At 38.3% G+C, this 20,470-nt stretch overlaps 1 protein-coding gene across 8 annotated transcripts in view; it reads right to left on the reverse strand.

Annotated features, from left to right (window-relative positions):
• pou6f2 (POU class 6 homeobox 2) overlaps window positions 1–20,470 on the reverse strand; it is an 82,101-nt gene that overhangs the window by 37,081 nt on the left and 24,550 nt on the right. For all 8 annotated transcript variants that reach the window (XM_047808945.1, XM_027170012.2, XM_027170006.2 and 5 more), the window contains 2 exons: window positions 19,844–20,066; window positions 1,260–1,693 (listed from right to left, as the gene is read on the reverse strand). In XM_047808945.1, the coding sequence (XP_047664901.1) occupies window positions 1,260–1,693; window positions 19,844–20,066 (657 nt within the window). The remainder of the gene's footprint in view (window positions 1–1,259; window positions 1,694–19,843; window positions 20,067–20,470) is intronic.

The raw sequence follows: 20,470 nt of genomic DNA on the forward strand, positions 1-20,470 counted from the left end.
AATGTTGGGAAGGACACGGAGGCGACCTCTGGCTGAAATGAAACCACTGGGATATAAAAGAGGGGGAGCATGTTATTAAAGAAAGAGGGAAGAGCCAGACAGACAGAGGAGGAGAAATGGAAGGACAATTGGACAGATGGCTAAATGAAAAAGGAGAAAAGGAGAAGAGCAAATATATATATATATATGAGAGAGAGAGAGAGAGAGAGAGAGAGAGAGAGAGAGAGAGAGAGAGAGAGAGAGAGAGAGAGAGAGAGAGAGAGAGAGAGAGAGAGAGAAACTTTGTAATTTGTGTGGTGGGTTATACATTATACATCCATTCACATTTATGCTGCACATTAATTATTTAAAAACAAATCAGAATGTCTCTACAGATTAAAAACAAATTATTATTAAAAACAAAAAAAAAAACCTATAAAACTACAAACAAATAACACACAAGAGCACTATCTTAAATCCCAACAGTTTAATGCAGCATCAGCTGTGTATACTTCACCCATATGAAACATGTCAATAAGTAATTATCATGTAATTGATTCAAATCAGGTTAGACCAAAACCATCATAACTCATAACTTAATATTCTGAAGCTCTTCGTCCTCAATAATGCTCTATTGCTGTCGCAAGCAAGATGGCAGGAATGAACTCTTAACAATAAACTTTCAATTTTCATTCTTTCAAAGGGACTGGCTTGGCAAACAAGTACCTCTTCTAGAAACAATATTTGTAATATCCAAGATTTCCCCAGACAGATTCAATCACTAAATTAAATTACTACCCCATTCTCTAAGATTTGTCCCAGACCCTGTGTCACTCCTAACCTCCTTTTTTGCAGGCATGTTGTGAATAATGTAGAAGAATGAGGTCTTTAAATGGAGCGACATCATATTTAGGAGACATTATATAGATCTGGCTCAAAGGCCTCGATGCCAGGCAGAAATCCTGACTGGAGATTTTCCTTCAGTCATCATTCAGCATTTATGTCAACCGCAAATGACTGCTTTGGAGAAAGTAGAAATGTGTAGGACATCAGGAGAAATAAAGGTCGTAGGTCAGTTTTGGGGTGGAAATGTACATTTTGCTCTTGGGTAATGTTGCTTTTTGGTTCAGCATAAATTGTTTAGCAGATTAGCTTTATTATTTTAAACTGAAGTGTATACCATGGTGTTTAGCCTTCATTTCCTAGTTATCAGACATGGCTATATTACTGATTAGTGTCTGCTTCCAGTGTACATTTGAATAATAACAATATAAGCTTACCTGCAGTGGCAGAGGAGGTGTGACTGGTGAGGGGAGGCTGTGTGCTGGCGATTGGTTCTGCTTATGACATGGTGGAGATTGTGAAGGCTGAACTAAACCAAGACTGGCGGAGTTACAAGAGGAGGTGGTTCCTGTCGAAGAACCTGTGGCTTGTAACTTGATTGGCGGAGTCAGTGGATGATGGGATGGCAGCTGATTGAGAGGCTGAAGGTGTGCTGACCCACAGTGTTGCTCTCGTTCTCGTTCACGTTCTCGCTGCTGCTCTCGCTCACGCTCTCTCTGCTGCTCTCGCTCTCTCTGCTGCTCACGCTCTCTCTGCTGCTCTCGCTCTCGGTGCTCCCGTTCTCGCTGCTGCTGCTGTTGTTGCTGGTGGTGCTGCTGTATTTGTTGGAGATGCTGAAGATGCTGGAGTTGGGAGTTGAGCGATGAGGTAGCTGTAAAAGGAGGAATGGCTTTAAGAGCTAAGCAGAAGTCTGTTGCATTACAGCATTTGGTAATATTTTACTTAAGGACAGAGTTGACAGATGTTCATGAGACCTTCATGAGCTTCTCATGAAAACCGGCATAAAGCTACATGTACAAAGTTATTTTGTGTGTTAATGTGTGCCAGCCTTCATTAAGCTGATGTTACATTTAAGTAACAACTAAGTGAAGTGACATATATTATGTATATATTAAGTGGTGTTGTCACTTTTTCTGGGCTAAGGATCATTTCTTTTGATATAGCGAAAAAGTAAACACTTTTTAAACGGCACAGCGCTCACTGTCTGTATGAACCTGTCCATGTTCTCCCAGTGTACAGGGGTTTCTTCCCGGTTCTTCCAAAATTATGTGGGACAAAATTACACAAAATAATAATAATAAAAAAAAAAACCTGAGCATGGCTCTTAACTCTCAGTTGTATAACAGTTGACAACAGCAGGTTGTCTCATTTAAGGAAATGTAAATTTACTGTAACAACTTTTGGCATTATAATTTCCTTCTAAATTTGTATAACTCAAAAGCGACTGCAACCAATTTCAAATCTGCTTGATATCCAAATTGAAATGACTGAGTATTCTAGGAGCCTCTGTGAAGTGTAGAACCAAGCCCAAGGATATTTAAAGATGTCTCTTTTGATGTCAGTGCATTTCTTCAATTCTCTGATTTGAATGGTCCTTAAAGTTGAGTTAGTGTATTTCACATTGCTTCTCATCTGTAGATCATCTGCTGCAGTTTTCACTACGGTCAAGACAAATTATGTACATTGATATTATATCCATTATTAATTTTAGATTGATTCATTTGGCAGAATATAGCGATACTGGGCTTGTTTAATGCTGTAACACCCAATATCATTCTTATTACATATAGGTTTGTTGTAAATGCAAAGAAAAACATCATATTTAGCAGCAAATACATTCTTGTGAAGTCATGGTACAGTCCTGTTTTCTGTCCACTGCAGGACAAAAGCATACATATTACAATATTGTGTTAATTAATTAATAGTTACATTAATCTTACAGATTATTCATCATAATTCTTTATATGTACAAAACAGGGCAGATTTTATAGGTGGCAATGGGGAAGTAGCAGAACGTTCATATCAGAAATAATTTATTATGATTTGCCGCAATATTTAAATTAGAGAGTGTAAAACAAATCACCCCAGTTGTTGTGAACTACAGTAGGTTGATGCACAATGTGAGAGTTATACTCGAATCAACACAACAATGATTCATTTGTCAGCAACACATACACCAGTGATCTTAATTAATTGATGTACTTTTTTTTCTTGTAGATAACTGGGGAAATACAGTACATTGGGGCTGGCATTGCTTTGATTAGTATGAGTATTTCTGCTTGAGAGCCAGGCAGGCTTGCATTTGATCCTTTTTTCTACTCCAAGAAGTAAGAAAATCAGAGGAGAAGAACAAAAAAGTGTCTCTCGACCAGTAAACAGACCACTTTTATATTTCTTCTATCTGCTGACATGTTGACACCACTCTCACACCCCGCCATGAATTATATATGGCATCTGCGCCCGGAAAAAAGCCAAGAGTCCAATTCATGCTTGAAATGTTGGGGCAAGTTGTCTTGCAGGCCTTGACAGAGCGAAGTATATGTGGCACTCTCACAACTAGGAAGCACTCGGAACGGCACTACTGGTGGAAAAGGAAAGCAAAAAACAGAAGGTTGAAGGGGAGGAGGGAAAAAACGAATTTAAGAAGAAGGTGAAAAAAAACAGATTTCTGTCAGAAAATTATCGGAACCTGAGGAAAGATCAAAGGCAAAAGCAGGCCTTTCTCCCGCCTCCAGTGACGGGTCCAGAAAAAGAGATGGAACAACAAAAGGAGTGTGAAGAGAAGAAAAACAAATAGAGAGAGGCAGACAGCACTGAAGAAACCCCCATGTGGCCCTATTATGTGGGCACCACTGCAGGTAACAGTATGTCTTAACAGCAATGCTTTATAAATGCTGTCATCTTGTTAAGGAGAGCTGCTGACCTTCCACTCTCCTTAAAAGACAAGCACAAATTCAGCTTGTGAGGGAGACTAAAGACATCATAATGAATCAAAAACAGCTTTGATTAAGACAAGATTAAGATTGTGGTTTCATTTGCTGTTCCTGAAAGTTGGATGATAGCATGATGCTATGGACAAAATCTAATTTAAGATATTTATATCTTATTGTAATTGTTTTATTATATCCATGTCTCCTTCTTCATTTTTAAATTTAATAGACCAGAAAATTCCTCTGCGTTTCTGTTTGCTATGATTCTATTGAGTAAGCAATGTAATGTGACCAATAGTTAACACAGAGAGCAAGCAATGGAAAAAGACTGACTCTATGACTCAGTGTTTAAATAATATCCATTTCTATTAGTGCTTATTTACTTTAATTCTCAACTTTATATAGAATTATAAGGTGTTCTTTAAGTCTTTCTTTATGTTTACAGCGTTTGGCAGACACCCTTTTCTAGACCGACTAACCCTAACCCCAGTGGCCAATCAGCAGCAGCTTGGTGGACCTGGGATTTGAACCCACAACATTCTGAGTGTTAATCAAATGTATTAGACACTAGGCTACCACATCAACAAGTTAGACAGAAGTTTAGTCAAAACCCTCATCAGAGAAGGAGGCTGTGTGCAAACATGCAACAGTAAAATTTACAAAACAAACCCTGACATTTAAGTCAAATTTTTAAAACTATTGGCACCTTTTAGAGAATAGGACGAAACAATTTTATGGTATGATCGCTATGAACAATTAACATTTTTCTACTCAAAAGAAGAAGCTGACCTATATTATATCACTATGTTTTCCATCTGTTTCTATCTTAGGAACTGACAAAAAAATGATGCCATGACTTCTGCCCACTTCTGTTCTTGTTTCTAATCTAGCACTCATTTTTAGCTCCCTCTCACCCCAGAGCCATGAGAAAAGAAACAAGAAGACAAAACCACCAGAGCAGATCACAGGATTTCCTCTATTAAACAGAAACTTGTTTGAATGACCTTTGTGACCTCCTGTATAGTCTATGTGTGTTTGTGTGGCTGTGAGTGTGTGTACTGTGTGTCGATCATTGTCCATTCTGAAAACTCTTGTCTGTGAGCTGACACTGAAAAAAAGACACTTGTCTTGTGTTTGAGTGTTGAGTGTTGTCAGACTGTGTGTATGTGTGTGTGTGTGTGTGGCTGATTGTCAGAGGTGAACACAGAGGTCACAGTGAGCAGAATGGACAGTGTGTGTGGCTATTTTTGATCCTTGTACAGAAGATGAGTAGCTACAGTACATTACCCATAACTCTACAACACCTGTGTGTCCTAACATCACACCTACACATCTGTGCCAGATTTTGTGTGTGTGTGTGTGTGTGTGTGTGTGTGTGTGTGTGTGTGTGTGTGTGTGTGTGTGTGTGTGTGTTTGTGTGTGCATCTGTACACTCTACATCACATCCTTACTCCTTACCCTTAGGGCTCAGACAGTACTAAAATGTCCGAAGCAGCGATTTGGATAGGGATCAGACAGCACTAAATGATAGGCAGCCTAAGTGGTCCAGAGGGTTCAGGGGACTAGAGAAAGCAGCTTGTTGGGATCAGTACACAGAGCTGGCTCTAGGAGATACATGACATATCGCCTATATCAGTATTTTCATCCCTTGAGGGGGATTTAGATGGAGTTTGGGAGTGTCTTCAGGAAGGATAAGGGGGAAAAGTAGTGGAGGAGCGTAAGCAGTAGGTCTTTCATGTATAGTTTAAAGTAATAAAATAGTATTTTCTTTTTTAAAAAGTGACTCTCCCAAGGCCATTACATCACAATGAGAGAGTGTATAAAATTCCTACATCGGGCACAAGGGGATATACTGTACTGATTTTATCTGATATACAGATGATGGATGTTGTTTGTGTTAATTTTTCCTAATAATTTTTTAGTAGATGTAAGACATGGTGCTGCTACTCTTGCTCACGCACACACACACACACACACACACACACACACACACACACACACACACACACACACACACACACACACACACACACACATGCTCATTCACCTAGGGGCAATTAACCTGTCTTATTTATATACCGGCATGTTTTCGGGAGGTGAAATGAAACTGAGAACCTGCATCGAACTCACATGAGCACAAGGAGCAAAAGATCACTAAGGCAGTAAAGCACCATATAATTTGAGATGTTTTACTATAAATAAAAGATTATAGAGGTGATAATCTGCTTTGCATGCTATTTGTGCTTTGTATTTGAACCCATGGTGGATTAAACTCTGCTTGAAGTTACAGAAACAAGGATTCTTGTCTTGATCTTGAACAGGAGTATGTAACTATGCTATGAAATGATTCCTCATAGCCAATGAATTTCACCAGAATGAATCAAAATTTGCTTCAGCACAGTGGATGGTATGGTACCTTACTGTATCTTCCCAGGACCTAATCCTTTTTGTAGCCTATTTGAAAATGTCATATCTACTAATACAATATATGATGTTGATCTACCCCCTTGGTCTGTGTGTGTGTGTGTGTGTGTGTGTGTGTGTGTGTGTGTGTGTGTGTGTGTGTGTGTGTGTGTGTGTGTGTGTGTGCGTGCGTGTGTGTGTGTGTGCGTGTGTGTGTTTTAATAACTAGAGTTATTAAGACTCAGGTTGGAGTTAAAGAGTCTTAACCCCTGCCATCCCCTGCAATTCAAATACTTCTCAGACATTCTGCTCTCAGAGGTCAACTCTTCCTCCTCTCTGATGCTCATCTGCCTCGGTTTTCCTTGCCCGCCACCACTGAGGACTTTTCCATGCCCCTTCTCCATCCATTGAGCATGTGGCAGTGGGTAAAGAGCCTCATGCAAAATTTATGCTCACCCGGCAGTTTCAGTGGGCGGAAAAATCAATAGAGGTAGGCACTGATGCGTCGGGGAGACAGAGTGCTGGTTGACAGACAGTAAAAGCCTTAGGGGTGTGTGTGTATGTGTGTGTATGTGTGTGTGTATGTGTGTGCATGTGGGGAGGGACAGAGGGCTGCATTTGCCGATCCAGAGATGGACCACAGCCTTCGTGCTTTCTCTTCCTTATATCAGAGGGATTATCTCAGTAGCTTCAGAGTCTACCCAAAAAGCACAGAAAGAGCTTTAAATGGAGCACACACACTTTTCTGTGTGAAATATATCTTTAAAAAGCACCTTTTTTGCGTGTTTTATGCGACTGTTGTTCTGCACCGGCGGGATGGATGAGCGCAAACTTACCCAGGCAGTCATGTAGAAATGAAAAGAAGGACTTATTGGTGTGAAAAGCAACTCTGGGTGTGAACAATGGCTGAGTAAAAACAAGCCAGATTTCAGCGGGATGAACACCAAACAATTGGATTTTTTCTCTCTCCCTCTATCTTCTCTTTAATTATTCCCTTTGCTCATCCTTTCAATCTGTTCACACTTACCAAGAGAAGGGGGATAAGGACAGGAGAGCGTGAGAGTTGAAAGGAAAAAAAGAAGAGAAAATGTGAGAGGCATCATGCCCACAAGTACCGCAGTGTTACTGATTACTGATGCACACACTGACAAGTCACTGCCTGTGATGTTAAATGCTCTTTAAAACCAGTCCAGTGAAGGCGAAACCAAATGCGGCATAAAAAACTGCTGATATAAAACACATATGATCAAGAAGCAGATCAGATACATATTCAACACATGGTATACCATCAGTCTTTCTATTATGTAGCCAGCTGCTGTTGTTTTGTAGTGCCCGAACAAAAAGTGAGGCAAATTGTGCTTAAAGAAAGTCTCTGAATAAAAAAGTAATGTGAATGTTGTTTTCTGTTTCAGCATTTAATAGAAGCTCAGCTCTTTCTGTGAAGTGGCAGTCTGATTTTTGTCGGTTTAGTGGTTTCTCTCTCTGCATGGCCTATAAGGCACATGAGCGATGTATGATGAATGAAGTGGCGCTCTGCTTATGCGCTTATCATGCTCGGTGAGCAGCAACAGGTTCAGCTGAGGTAAATGAAATTCCTCTCCAGGACAATATATCATCACAGCAAATGTATGTATGCACCCCAAACTTACACAAGCAACTCGAGCCAAACGCTGACAAAGTGTGTGATGGGTAGGGGAAATGAAGGAAATGGAGGTAATGGGTATGCAGGGGGGTGTTTGGGGTGAGATGCAGCCAGAGCTGTGGTAGCAAAGTGTATTTTCATATACGCTGATGGTTTTTTTTTCTCCCTCTACTTCTTTACTTTTTTAAGATTCAGTGGTTGGAGTAAATTGAATGTCTGAATGTTCAGTGGCTGATTTAACGCAGAAAGCTTATTAGCATAAGACAAATCACACCAAGATGCTGAACAGAAGTAAAAAGAGTACTGCTCTCTTAGGACTGCTCTTCTAGTGACATGCTGACATGTCTGGATTATTACAATATTTTCTGCCAGATTAATTAGTATAATTCAATTTAATTTAATTCAGCTTTATTTGTATTGCGCTTTTAACAGTCGAGATAGCGAGTAAGATAGAGGGTATTTTGTGTTCCCTGAGACTCTTCTTTTTTACGGTTGTGCAATATAAAGTCAAACAGACTTACTGTATTAAAATAATGTGATCACGGCAGATAGAAATGTATAGTATTCAGGTCAGATTATTCACTGAAGTAAAGAGGAGACTTGTGTATAGACTGTTTTTATGGTAATGAGACATACTGTATGGGATATCTGTCCAAATTCAAGTGCTCAGTTCATAACAAATTAAAGGAAAGATGAAGTGGTTTACTAGACTTCCAGGAGAAATTTAGGCTGAGAGATCCTAGTGTGATCTGTAGATAAGTGTAAGGATAAAGGAAAATTGTCAGGCGAGCGTAACCCAAACTCCCCAATGATGGGGGGTTTCGAGGGAAACAGGAGAAAAGGAGGAAAGGGAAGGTGAGAAGTTGCATGTTTGAGGGCAGAAAGACACACTTAAGCTATCTCTCCGTCTCCCCTTCGCGCTCGGCTTTCCTAGCAGTTTGGAGGCAGATGTAAGACTTTGGATGTAATAGATATCTGCGGTCTACTCATGCGCTACATGATCCAACCGCTATGCGCCTTCACCAAGGACCCCCCGGGGACCATTACACTCACCATTCCTTCCTCTGAGACCTCTTTCAGCCCTCTATAACACTTAACACAGGACCCCCACTCCTAAACCCAAGCCCTGCTACCTTGGGTAGAAAGCATGGCTATTAATTAAGGTAATTAGGCTCTGAACTAGCAATTAGAAACCGCAGACAGCTTTTAGTCACTGTTTTTCACCTTCCAAAGAGGACTTGGTTTCAGCACCATCTGCTGAGTTTAAACTCACCACAGGGTCTTGTGTTTCGAGGAGAAGAGGAACACGTTATCTGAGATGCAGACCTTCATCTGACCCTAGGGTTCGATTTTTTTGGAACATCTCAGATTTTGAGTTTTCATCTCTTTTTTCCCCTCTCTGATATGAAATGACACGGCATTGTATGTCAGAGAGCTCTTTTGACTGAATGTGGAAGTGATCCATTTCTGAGAAGTGATCCTGGGTTAAAATATATTGCAGCACTTTAAAGTCTATCGATTGGTTATTATGGCTGAATGTATTTGAATAGAGAAGCCAGCACTGCCTGTATGTGTATTGAAAAACAGTTTGATTTGTATTGATAGGTTGATTCTTTAGATATTGATTAGATGTTGAGGTTATAATGACGGCTGGATTTGTGTAGCATTTATATTGATTCCTGGGTAAGTGGGCATTGATAAGCTGCTAGGTTACTATTGATTGCTGTTGACATTCAAGTCATAGTGCACTATACCACTAAAACACTAAAATGTTTTTTTTCCCATTCTTTTCAAATAAAAAGTGTCCAAAAATGGAAAAGTGTATTTTCTTACTACACTGCCAATGAGCTATAATACAGGGGGGGAAGCCGCACTCATACAGGACAGACCTTTTAAACTTCACATTTTCCAAGCGATTGAACTAAAAGGCAGGCTTAGCCCATCAGAAGCTCTTTTTCCACACCTCACCCTATATTTTAGCAACTTTTCCATCTATCAAAGAGAACTTTCACGCTCTTCTAACATGAAATGGCATACCTTTGCCTTCACGTTCTCACAAAAGGTACATATTTGTGTCAATAGGGGTGTTAGAAATCTCTACCTATTTCTCTAAAAGCTTCAACAAAAAGCTTGAAGCTTCAGTTCTCATAGTCAGAGTACCAAGTAATATGTTATACTATACACACACACACTCACTCACACGCACATACAGAAACACACACACACAAAAGGAGTGACATATTGTCACTCCGGTGACAGAACACAATTGTCGTCGCAGTACGATAACCCCTTTTTCATTGCAGTTCACTTCCATGAAATTACCATTAGCATTACGACTCATGCAGAACTCAGATAAATGTAAAAACGTCACCCAATTCAACCAAAGGAGAATGCCAGTTTCCCAAGATTACCATCTCTCCCTCTCTCTTTCTCTTTCTCAATGCTGCCAAGTGTAGTATTTCATTTACAACATATGGTTGGTTTTCCTCCTCTCACTGACCATGTAAATCACTAATCAATTTCCATTTCCATGGCCTGATGACGGGTTGTCACTGTGTGCTTATGAATCGCCACATAGCAGCCAAGCACAAGACCTTTAAAAACGCAGAGGTGAACATCTCAGAGGAGAAAAGGAGTCGAGAGAGTACATGGAAAAAGAACTCCACTTGAATAAGTCTGTGAAAATGTAGACGATGGTTTAAGTGACCTAAACTTTTAATTTTGTTAAAATGATAAGTTTAGGATGTTTGTCTGTCTATCTACTGTAGTTCTTAAACAGAAAACCATGATTCATCCGATTTTATTTGTAACATTTTATCTTTCCTACCTATTCCTACCCATCGTTTTTCTTCCTCTTTAGCAAGGGTGTAAATGCAGAGCCACTATCTATACACTATGCCTCCTTCTCTCTTTAGGGCTTAAAATATTTACATTTGTTTCGATAGACTGATTTAACCTTAGGGAAGATGTGGCTTAAATCAAGCTTAAAAAAAAGGATAAAATATTTGTTTGTCTAGTGATGTTTTCATTTATGGAAAAATGATAACCTCATGCAGAATGAGTGCACATGTTTTTATTTTTTTAATTAATGTTCTTTGAAAGCTCCAGCAAGGATTTTTTTTTTATTTTTGCACAGCATGGTCTTTGTAGGCTATATGGAGAAGTGACTCTACTGAGGAGTGACATGTAGGTGTTAAACTGCATACAAAATGAGCACAGCATTCTGAATTTGTATCTGTTTATCCGTACAGTTCAGAAAATGTGTTCATATTTGGATACAAGCCAATGACCTCAATACTGTACAATATTAACTACCTCCTCAGGCCCATATTTCAACTGAACACATCCCTGACTCCATCCCTGACTCCACATTTTTGTTCTGCCTGCATCTTTTTATACAATCTACCTTCTCCCTTAGCTGTTTTTCTTCTCCATCGACCCCTCCATCATCATTCCCTGCCTGTGTTACGTCTTTGTCCATCCCTGTGTGTGCAACCAGCCTCCCTCTCTTATTTAAATATCTGAGTGAGCACAGGCAGACAGCTAAAATTCAGGAGTTCGCACCACGCCAGAGAAAGTGCGCACTGAGCGATTTGTTTAATTTAATGCCAGTGTTGAGGAGCTTAAGTCATTTCAGGCCTTTCTGCACCACTTCCCCATCAGAGACAAACGTCAAACGGCTGCAACCTTTTAAAAACCTTTATTGGGTTCCTCCAATTATTTGGAGACTGATGCTATTACCATAAAATATACAGTATATAGCAAACACGGGTGAGGATAAGGAATACAGAAAGAAAAAGGGAAGGAATTGCGGACCCTGTCAAGATTATGAAAAGTATCTATTTTCGTCTGTGCATTCCTGACCTGGACCTTCTCTACTGCACGTATGTGTCTCTGTGCTTTACCATACAAGCAGCAAGACAAAGAGGCCGGCTCAATTGAAACAGACAAAGCCATATCCGATTATCATTATTATTGTCTATTTCAATCTTCCCTCGTTCTCTCTCATGCGTGCTGTGGCTGTTTTTTCTTTACAGCATTTAGACAGAGTGGCAATGCCACCAGTCACATTTAAAACGAACAGCATGTGGCAGACCAGGCGGCTGCTGTGTCCGCTTCAAGACCACAAATGCCACAAATACGCCAAACACTAACAGCAGGATTTTAGCAGTCACTCGAAGGACTCTCATTGCCCATAGCGTTTGGGCTTTAAGAGGAGTGCAGATGTAATCTTCTCTTCGTCTGTAGCCTGTTTTGTAATAAAGGACTCGTACATAGAAAGCATGCGTTCCTACATTTTAGTCCTAACCTTTAATTTCTGAGCATGATATGGAAAACAAATGATATGGAAAACAAATTCATTCAGTTTTATTTGGTTGTCTCTTGATGTGCACTCTTTATGACATGCGGTGCTCTATATAAGTGTATTTCCACCTCATAGCCTGTCTGTGTGTACATTACAATTTGTGTTATTTTTTCTTTCTAACCCACTGTCACATGCAGTCACCTGGCAACATACTTGCAAGCTGCTTATTCAAGTCAGACAATATTCAGGGGAAAAAAAGGCAAGAGAACAGGATGGAGAAGGAACCGGAGCGATATCAGAGGTGTGTGGGAGATGAAAAGCTTAATTTCTGCTGGGATTGCCTCGGAGAGCGAGCGCCTCGCAACCCTCCCTGTCTCCGACGCCACCTCTCACTCTCAATTATTTGGCTCCTGTCACAACAAATCAATCAAATTACTCCAGCAAGCCTGTGTGCAGGTGCTGCTAGCACATCGGCAGTCGCATTAGCTTTGAAATGTATGAGAGCTCTGGCAATTTTATCACTCTTATTTATTTAATGCGACTCGCTCCCCTGCGAGTCATCTAACAACTGCTGCAAAGTTAAATCATTAAAGGACATTACAGAAGGCTGGCTGTGGGGAGCACTTTAAATTAAACACACAGAAAGAGAGAGTGAGAGACAGAGGTAGAGAGGGAGAGACTGAGCGAGGTTTCGCTTTGGTATTGTGTCGAAATAAAGTTAGAGCTGCACTGTATTTCAATACAGAGGTTGCATTAACAGAATCAGCTTTAGTACAGTTTATACAGCAGGAATTCCCTGAGCAGGAATCTTGATCCTTAATTGTGTCCGGATGCTTCGGATGAAAACGTCCATCAAATAAATGTATAATTTTTTATCTTTAGTAACCGCTTTTTTCTAATCAGGGTCAAAGGGAATGTGGACCATTCCCCAGGAACCTTGGTAGAGAGACAGGAATACACCCTCTAATGTCCATCACTCCATTACATGCAGCCAAATTAATGTCAAATATATCCACACAATTTAGACTAACTGAGTCTTCTGGCTTGCACTGAAGTAAGCAGGAAAAAGTTTGAATAAAGGTAATAAAGAGAATTTGTCTAGTGCCTGGCCCAAATATATCAAATCCCTCTTTTCTGTTTTACTGCTGCAAATGTTAGGAGAAATTCTAATTATTAACCTTGCTGTCATCTACTTAGCGTTAACTTTACAAATCCTAGAGTTTCGAGTTCCCTTTAAACTAAAACAAGGGTGTTTGAACTGTCGAGTTCCCTGATCTCCCTGTTTTCTGTTGCAGTTTTGCATCTCCATCTAAAGTCATCCAGCTCTTTGACAGCAGTCGACATTCCAGAGGGAGCGAGAAGCTGTTCTCTTATTGTAGTGATTAGAGCCAACACGGCTCCTCATTAGCCTACATGAGCTGAGAGATGCAGGCAATTACCCCCTCACCCCTGAGTGCCGTTTTATGTTTCCTATGGAGAGAACACATACACACTCTAGCCCTCCCGTCAACCCCCGGTTCCCTCGCTGCACGGTACACTGCAAGCTCTGATGCGTCTATGACCAGGCAGCTTACAATATGAATATGAAAGAGTCTGACTCTACATTTGTTCTGCATTAACTCAGAGAGATACTGACAAGCAGGAGGCTGATGTTTCATTTGCTGCATACGTCTGTAGGGAACAGACTGGAGCACTACATTAGTGTTGCCAAAAACACTTGAATGGGTCATGAGAAAAAAAATCTATTTAAGATCCAAGGCTGAGTTTGGTCTGTCTCTTAAAATTAGGCTTGTAGAATGAGGGAAAATCAACAGTGATGCTATTTTCACTTGAGGTTTGCTTTAATTGGTTGTGCAAGAATGCAGAAAATGTAAGAGAAATTGAATAAAGGAAACTGTTTGAGGCAATATAATTAAATTTGACATTCAGTAAAATAAAAACATGAGATGGTGCTACAATATGTCACATCTATTTCTAAAATAACATTTAATTCTATCTCTGTCTGTCCAACAGTTTACTGTTTCAGACTAAATTATAACAGGGACTGATTTTTAATAGAATACCAGCTTTGCTCTCCGGCGTGCTCTCTAAGGTGACTCCACTAAAATCCCAATTATATGTATGACTGATCTAAAGTTAATCAGATTATAAATGTGCACATGTGGATATATCAAGCAGTTCAGTTTCTCTCAACATTTCTGTTAAACATAAGTTTACCTACACAGGGAATCAGATATTACAATAACAGGCATTTTTAATGTACAAAACATGGCTGGTTAATGTTCATGTTAATGTCAATGCTAATGTCAGTTGAAAGTTTCACTAGCAAATATCTTTAACACATTTGAAAATAGCTCTAATCAAAGTATCTATTAAGAAATCTTTTTATTCGCTTAAACACAATAAATAAAAAATACAATATGTCTTTCTATTAAAAAAAACAGGCAAACATTATCCAGTATTGTACACATTGTAGACTTGATGACCTTAGCAAGCTTTAAAAGATGAAAACGAATAGAAATGATGGAAAGGAATGAAAGACTGGTTTGGTTGCTTTGGGTGTGGAATTATTTTATATTCTCTAACTCTAAATTCAGTTTTATTCCCTTTATTCTCTTATTTGTTTGTGTGTTCTGTACCAGGGTTTTCTGACCTGATATGTTACACGTAAGGAGATCGATTAAGTGGTACACGTTGTCATGTGAAGATCTTTTTATCATGCAATGAGTCAAGCCTGAATGTTATACATCAATGACTAAAAACTTTGTTATTTGCTGTACTGAAAAGCTTTCACACATTCAGTTAGACAGAAAGAGAGTCTAGTTGTGTGAAAAGACCAAGACACAGACTGCACTGCTGTATTCTCCAAGAATTTTCTGCAAATAAACTTCATCTACTGTGTTTTCAGATTTATCCTTTTGTATTTAACTGAATAGGTAACCTGCATTAGACCTGAAGGAGACATGTTATCTAGTACAAATGACAGATAAATTTAAATCGTACCATCCTGTAATTTTCTGCGAGAGAAACTATTTTATTATTCTGCATTTCTAATAAAGGAAAGTTATTGAATACAGGTAGATTTCAAGATTTTAAGATATGAAATTCTTATTTAAGTGAGATAACAGTGAGACGATGGGCAGAGCTCACGATTCGGCCAGAGGACACTGAGGCACCATGTTAAAGACATCATAAGTAAACTAACAGGTATGAAAAGTCTGCAAACTGTGTCAGATACAGTATGTGCCAAATGTGAGGTTAAAACAGAAAAAGGTGGCATTTTGGCAAAATTTCACTAAGATCTCTAAGACCTGGGAGTGGATTCAAATGATGTACTTTTGCACATGTACTGTAGAATATACAGTATGTACACTGCTTAGTGCTGCTTTTGTGTATTGTCTTTTGTGCAGTGTGTTGTATTGTTTGTTTGCACTTTTTTGTCTTTCACTGTTTAAACTAGGTTACACAGATGCACTTTATGTGGCTAGGACTAACTTACTTTAAGTCCTTAGCTTTGTGTTGCTCTATGTAGCTCTGTTTTTGCTCTGTGTAGCAACATGGTCCTGGAGAAACATTGTCTCATATCATTATATACTGCGTCAGCTATATATGATTGAAATAACATAAAATATTCTTGACTTGACTTGAATCTGTGTAACTGAATCCACAGTGAAATCTCTCCAAGAATAACTGAAGAAGAAGAGAGTCAAAATGCTCCACTGGAACAAACACATGAGGATTGTACTAACATGAATACATCTTTTGCCTTCACACAGTCTCACCCCTGTCTCTACCCATTCAGAGATCGATCTCCTTGCAGCACAGTAGAAATTCAAAAACAAAGGCCGCTAACACAGCCTTGTCATGGAGTCTGATGTCATGGAGGAAAATGATTTCACGAAACTTGTGTTTTGTAAGCAAAGGGGAGCTCAACGCAGGCCTGTGGGCTTTTATTTATCACACCACATCTGGAAGGTCTAAAAATCCTCCTTCCCACAACAGACCAACAAGTTCATGTTAAATATCCGCATGCCATCCAAACTCCCCTGTCAGTGGCAGCAAGACTCACTTATCAAGCTGAAAATTTATTCTAAAAATCCTTCATAGGGATCATTTTATGAAAAATGTAGTATTCATGAAAATCAAATTAGTTTGGAAAAGCATTCATATCCTACAAGAGATCCAGAATTTGTACAGACTTCAGTATACAGTATATGGCTATTAATTTTATGTAAATAGATAAATAATAATAGATAAATAATAATATATAATAATAAATAAATATGCATGAAAACACTCATTAATATACTGTATATTGTTGATTCAGACTTTGTTTTCTCCTACCATCTGCTCAGAAAAAGCATCAGAAGCCCTCAAGACCATGACTGTTTGGGTATGCAAAGAAATAATAATGATAGGGCTTTCCTCTTTAGGGCTCAGACAGGCAGTATCTTCTCCATCAGCTCCTGGATTTAGCTCTCTCTGCAACAACACTTCACCGTATGCTCTTCATACTTGTGACAACTGAATAAAGATGACTAAAGATTTGAATAATATTTACCAGCAGTTTCAACCATGATTTAACCATGATTCTATGTTAGTATCTAGCTTGCTTGTCAAATACCAGCACGCATGTAGTCTGAGATATATTGGAAATATATGGTTATATGAGCCATAAATTAAGCATCTTACTATGCTAAATATTGGCAGACAAAATTTAAATGAAGGTTTTACATATATGTTAGTTCAAACCAATGCTAAAGTGTTGCAGTCAGTAACTGCAAAGAAAAATTCAACACGTAAGTAGGGGCATAAATAATTAATACCAGTGCAGAGAAATACAAAGAAGGGTTATCCTAGATTTTTGTTCAACATACACTGGCTTTTATATGAAGAATGGATTAAAAAAAATTAAATAAACAGTCATATGGTTGTAATAAACCCCATTATCATGTTTATATATTTATTGGTGGAACATTCTGTTGGATTTTTGTCACTTATGTCTCACTGGAAACACCACCAAGATGACTTATTAACTTCCAGAACAGTGTAAGAACCAGGAGCTTCAGTAGAGTCTAAGTGGCAGTTAGAAGGGGTGGAGATACAACACAACACAACACAACACAATTATTGTGCAATGCAGAGCTGATACAAATAGTGCTACACTTAAACAAAGGCTTATTCCTGTGGGGTAGCCCTCATAATCAGCAAGGCTTCTAAACTAAAATCTCTTTAGGATGCTAGGAATCCTTAGCTTGGATCATTTAACATTTAAAATTAGTAACTGGTAAGGATTTTTTTATTCTCATATCATATTTCTTATCTTTGTTTTTGAGATATTATGTCCTTATAAAAGTGTTTTTTTTTTAAGAAATGTTGTTACTTTGAATGACTTCTTATTATAACTTGTTATGAAGTTATTATCCTTGCATAATATCTTGATATTATTACAGCTTTTTGTTCTTTCAAGAAATGCAAGAATGTCATTATCTCATTTTAACAAATTAGAAACTAATATTTTTAGTTAATATTATTATTTCAATACATTTGCCTTTCTATGTTATGTAGAATTATGCCAAAATTTTGACATAGCAATTTTTTACTGATTGTACGCTTCTGTATTTCTGAAACAAACTGGTGTGCTTTAATAAAAAACAAATATGCACATTATAAAGTAATGTGTTCTCACAATGCACTGAAAAAGCTAAAAAGGCCTACAGCATCATATTTTCCTTTCTAGCTCCAGTTCTCTAACGCTGGTGAAATTGTTGCTTTTAGGAAAAAATGCTGATGTCAAACCCACATAAAGAGTTTGTGGTTATTTGAGGAAGAGATGCTGGAAGGTTATAAGTCAAAGTATTAGACCCCACTTTGCTTTCTATTTCAGAAGCTTCTAGAAAAGTTAAGCAGATCCCAAGGCATGTAATCGTGAATGAGGAAACTCTGTGTACATTTAATAAATCCTCTGCCTGCATGAGTGTTTATTAAAAGCTCAGACACTGTGTTGCCTGTTGTTATTTATGCATGTTTGTGTCCATTAGAGACATCTCTTACTCCATCTGAGGATCTCGGCTATATGTCTATCCATCCATCTATCCATCCGTCTATCCACTCCTATTTGGGCCATTTTATTCTCCTGCCTGTGCATTATTTTAATCTCTAGGCTCTTGAAAAAAAATGAATTGAAAAGCTAAAGCTAAAAGATGTGCTATTTTACATGCACTCAAATGTATAGCGCGGCATTTTTGTCAGGTATTAGTGAAAGCGCCTCATCCAAGATTTATGACTGACTGCTTTCCCTACAACATCCTACAGTCTAATGGTATAAAAGAGACAATGTTTTAAACATTAAAATGAAAACCATTTACAACTATGATCAAAAGAGTACACTTGCACATTAAAGTTTAAAGAGAGAGGGACGAAGGATGGAGAGAGGGACAGACAGGGAGAGAAGACAGGAGGTTGCTCCCAGATGCATCTACAGAGAGGAAGAAAAGGTTTAAAGTGCTTTTTGTACCGAAATGCAAAATGCTGACCTGTAATGAATATGAGCGACTGTTTTAGGCCAGTGCTCCACTTCTCCATCACTCTGCTCACACTGCTGTGTTTTATATGTTCTTAAGATGGTTGTATCTAACACTATAAAGGTTCTATATGGAACAATAGACAGTTTCCTTTCACAAAAGGCTTCAAGTAAAATCCTTTGAGTTGTCTAAAGGAAAAAATGCTAATAATACCTTAAACCTTTAAATCCCATTTGGACAGTGACTGGATTTATGCCTGTAAACTTACACACGTTTCTGTAGTTTTGTGTGAGGAAAAAGGGTAGATCAAGTACCCATTGAATGTTGATATTATTATGTCCATTTGTCCTTATTGTAGGTACACCATGTTCTCTGTAGAACCCCACAGTGAGAAATGGAAACCTCTGAGTGTCGAAGACTCTCTTGTCTTAGCAAGTGATTTTCTTCTGATTGATAATTCTTACCAGATCTTAGGATGACCTTTAAACCCATCACTGCACATGAACAGTGTAAGAAGAAAATTCTATCTTTCATCTTAAGTTTGTTCCTCTGGGGAAACCTTTAAAAGTGCTATGTGAAACCTATCAATATAGGGTTTTCTATTAAAATCCAAGCAGGACCCATGAGGCGAAATCTGTGACCCATGATTACATAATAAATTGTAAATTAAAGGACCACAGCTGATTGCTTGACATCACATTCATACTGTATAATTTCTAACCACATAAGTACATTACATAATTCAATTTATTTGTATAACACTTTTAAAAACTCACATTGCCTCAAAGCAGCTTTACATACTTTATGCACTGAAACATAATAAAATAAAACAGTTTAAAAGTAAGTTGCTATATATATTAGTTATCCCTAATGAGCAAACTGGAGGCGACGGTGGCAAGGAATGAGGAAGAAAAGTTGAAAGGTACCAGACTCAGAAGGGAAACCATCCTCCTTTGGATGTACTGTACAGTACTGTACAATGTATGGCAAAATTTATTTTTGTACATATATATTATACATATGTGTAGAGTAAACTGTATGCGAGGACATAAACAGCAAAAGTGTTTTTCTAATTAGGTTAATTTTAACACAGTGAATATACTATGTAATTGGATTGAATCTACACCACATACACTGGTATACACTGGCTCTATGATCGCTCCAGGCTAATATGGTAAAGATTCAGGTTGAGGTACAAGGTAAAGTAAACTCTTACCTTGCAGGTTCTGTAGAGGGAGAGTCATGATGCCCCCAGCGGCTGCAGCAGCCACCAGTCCCTGGATATTGGCTGCTGTAGGCAGAGAGAGGACCAGACCCTGCTGCCCCCCCAGGTGCCCACCTGCATTAAAGGGGATGAGGATTGGCTGGTTTAGACTCGGCGCACCTCCTGACATCACGCCACTCATGGCTGAGGCCAACTGCTGGGCCACCAGGAGAGACTGAAACAAATTACATTATTATATATTAATTTAAAATAAAAAAATAAGCAGCACACAAAATTTCTAGGCTTTTAGGAAACAAATTTGGAAAATAAATTAATGTAAATTGTAGCTTTAGTGATCAATTAATATTGCTTTCTGGATTTCTCATTTATGCTTTTCAGGAACAAATGTATATATATATATATATATATATATATATATATACACACATATATATATATATATATATATATATATATATATATATATATATATATATATATATATTGTTTCATTAAAGATAAAGACAATGAATGTTTGTCATATATACATATATATATATATATATAAAAAATCTTTTCAATGTAACAGAACATTTCTGGACATTTTAATGGACAGAAATCAGATGGGTTGATGCACGC

The sequence above is a fragment of the Tachysurus fulvidraco genome, chromosome 25 (genome assembly GCF_022655615.1).
Source record: "Tachysurus fulvidraco isolate hzauxx_2018 chromosome 25, HZAU_PFXX_2.0, whole genome shotgun sequence".
Taxonomy (NCBI): domain Eukaryota; kingdom Metazoa; phylum Chordata; class Actinopteri; order Siluriformes; family Bagridae; genus Tachysurus; species Tachysurus fulvidraco.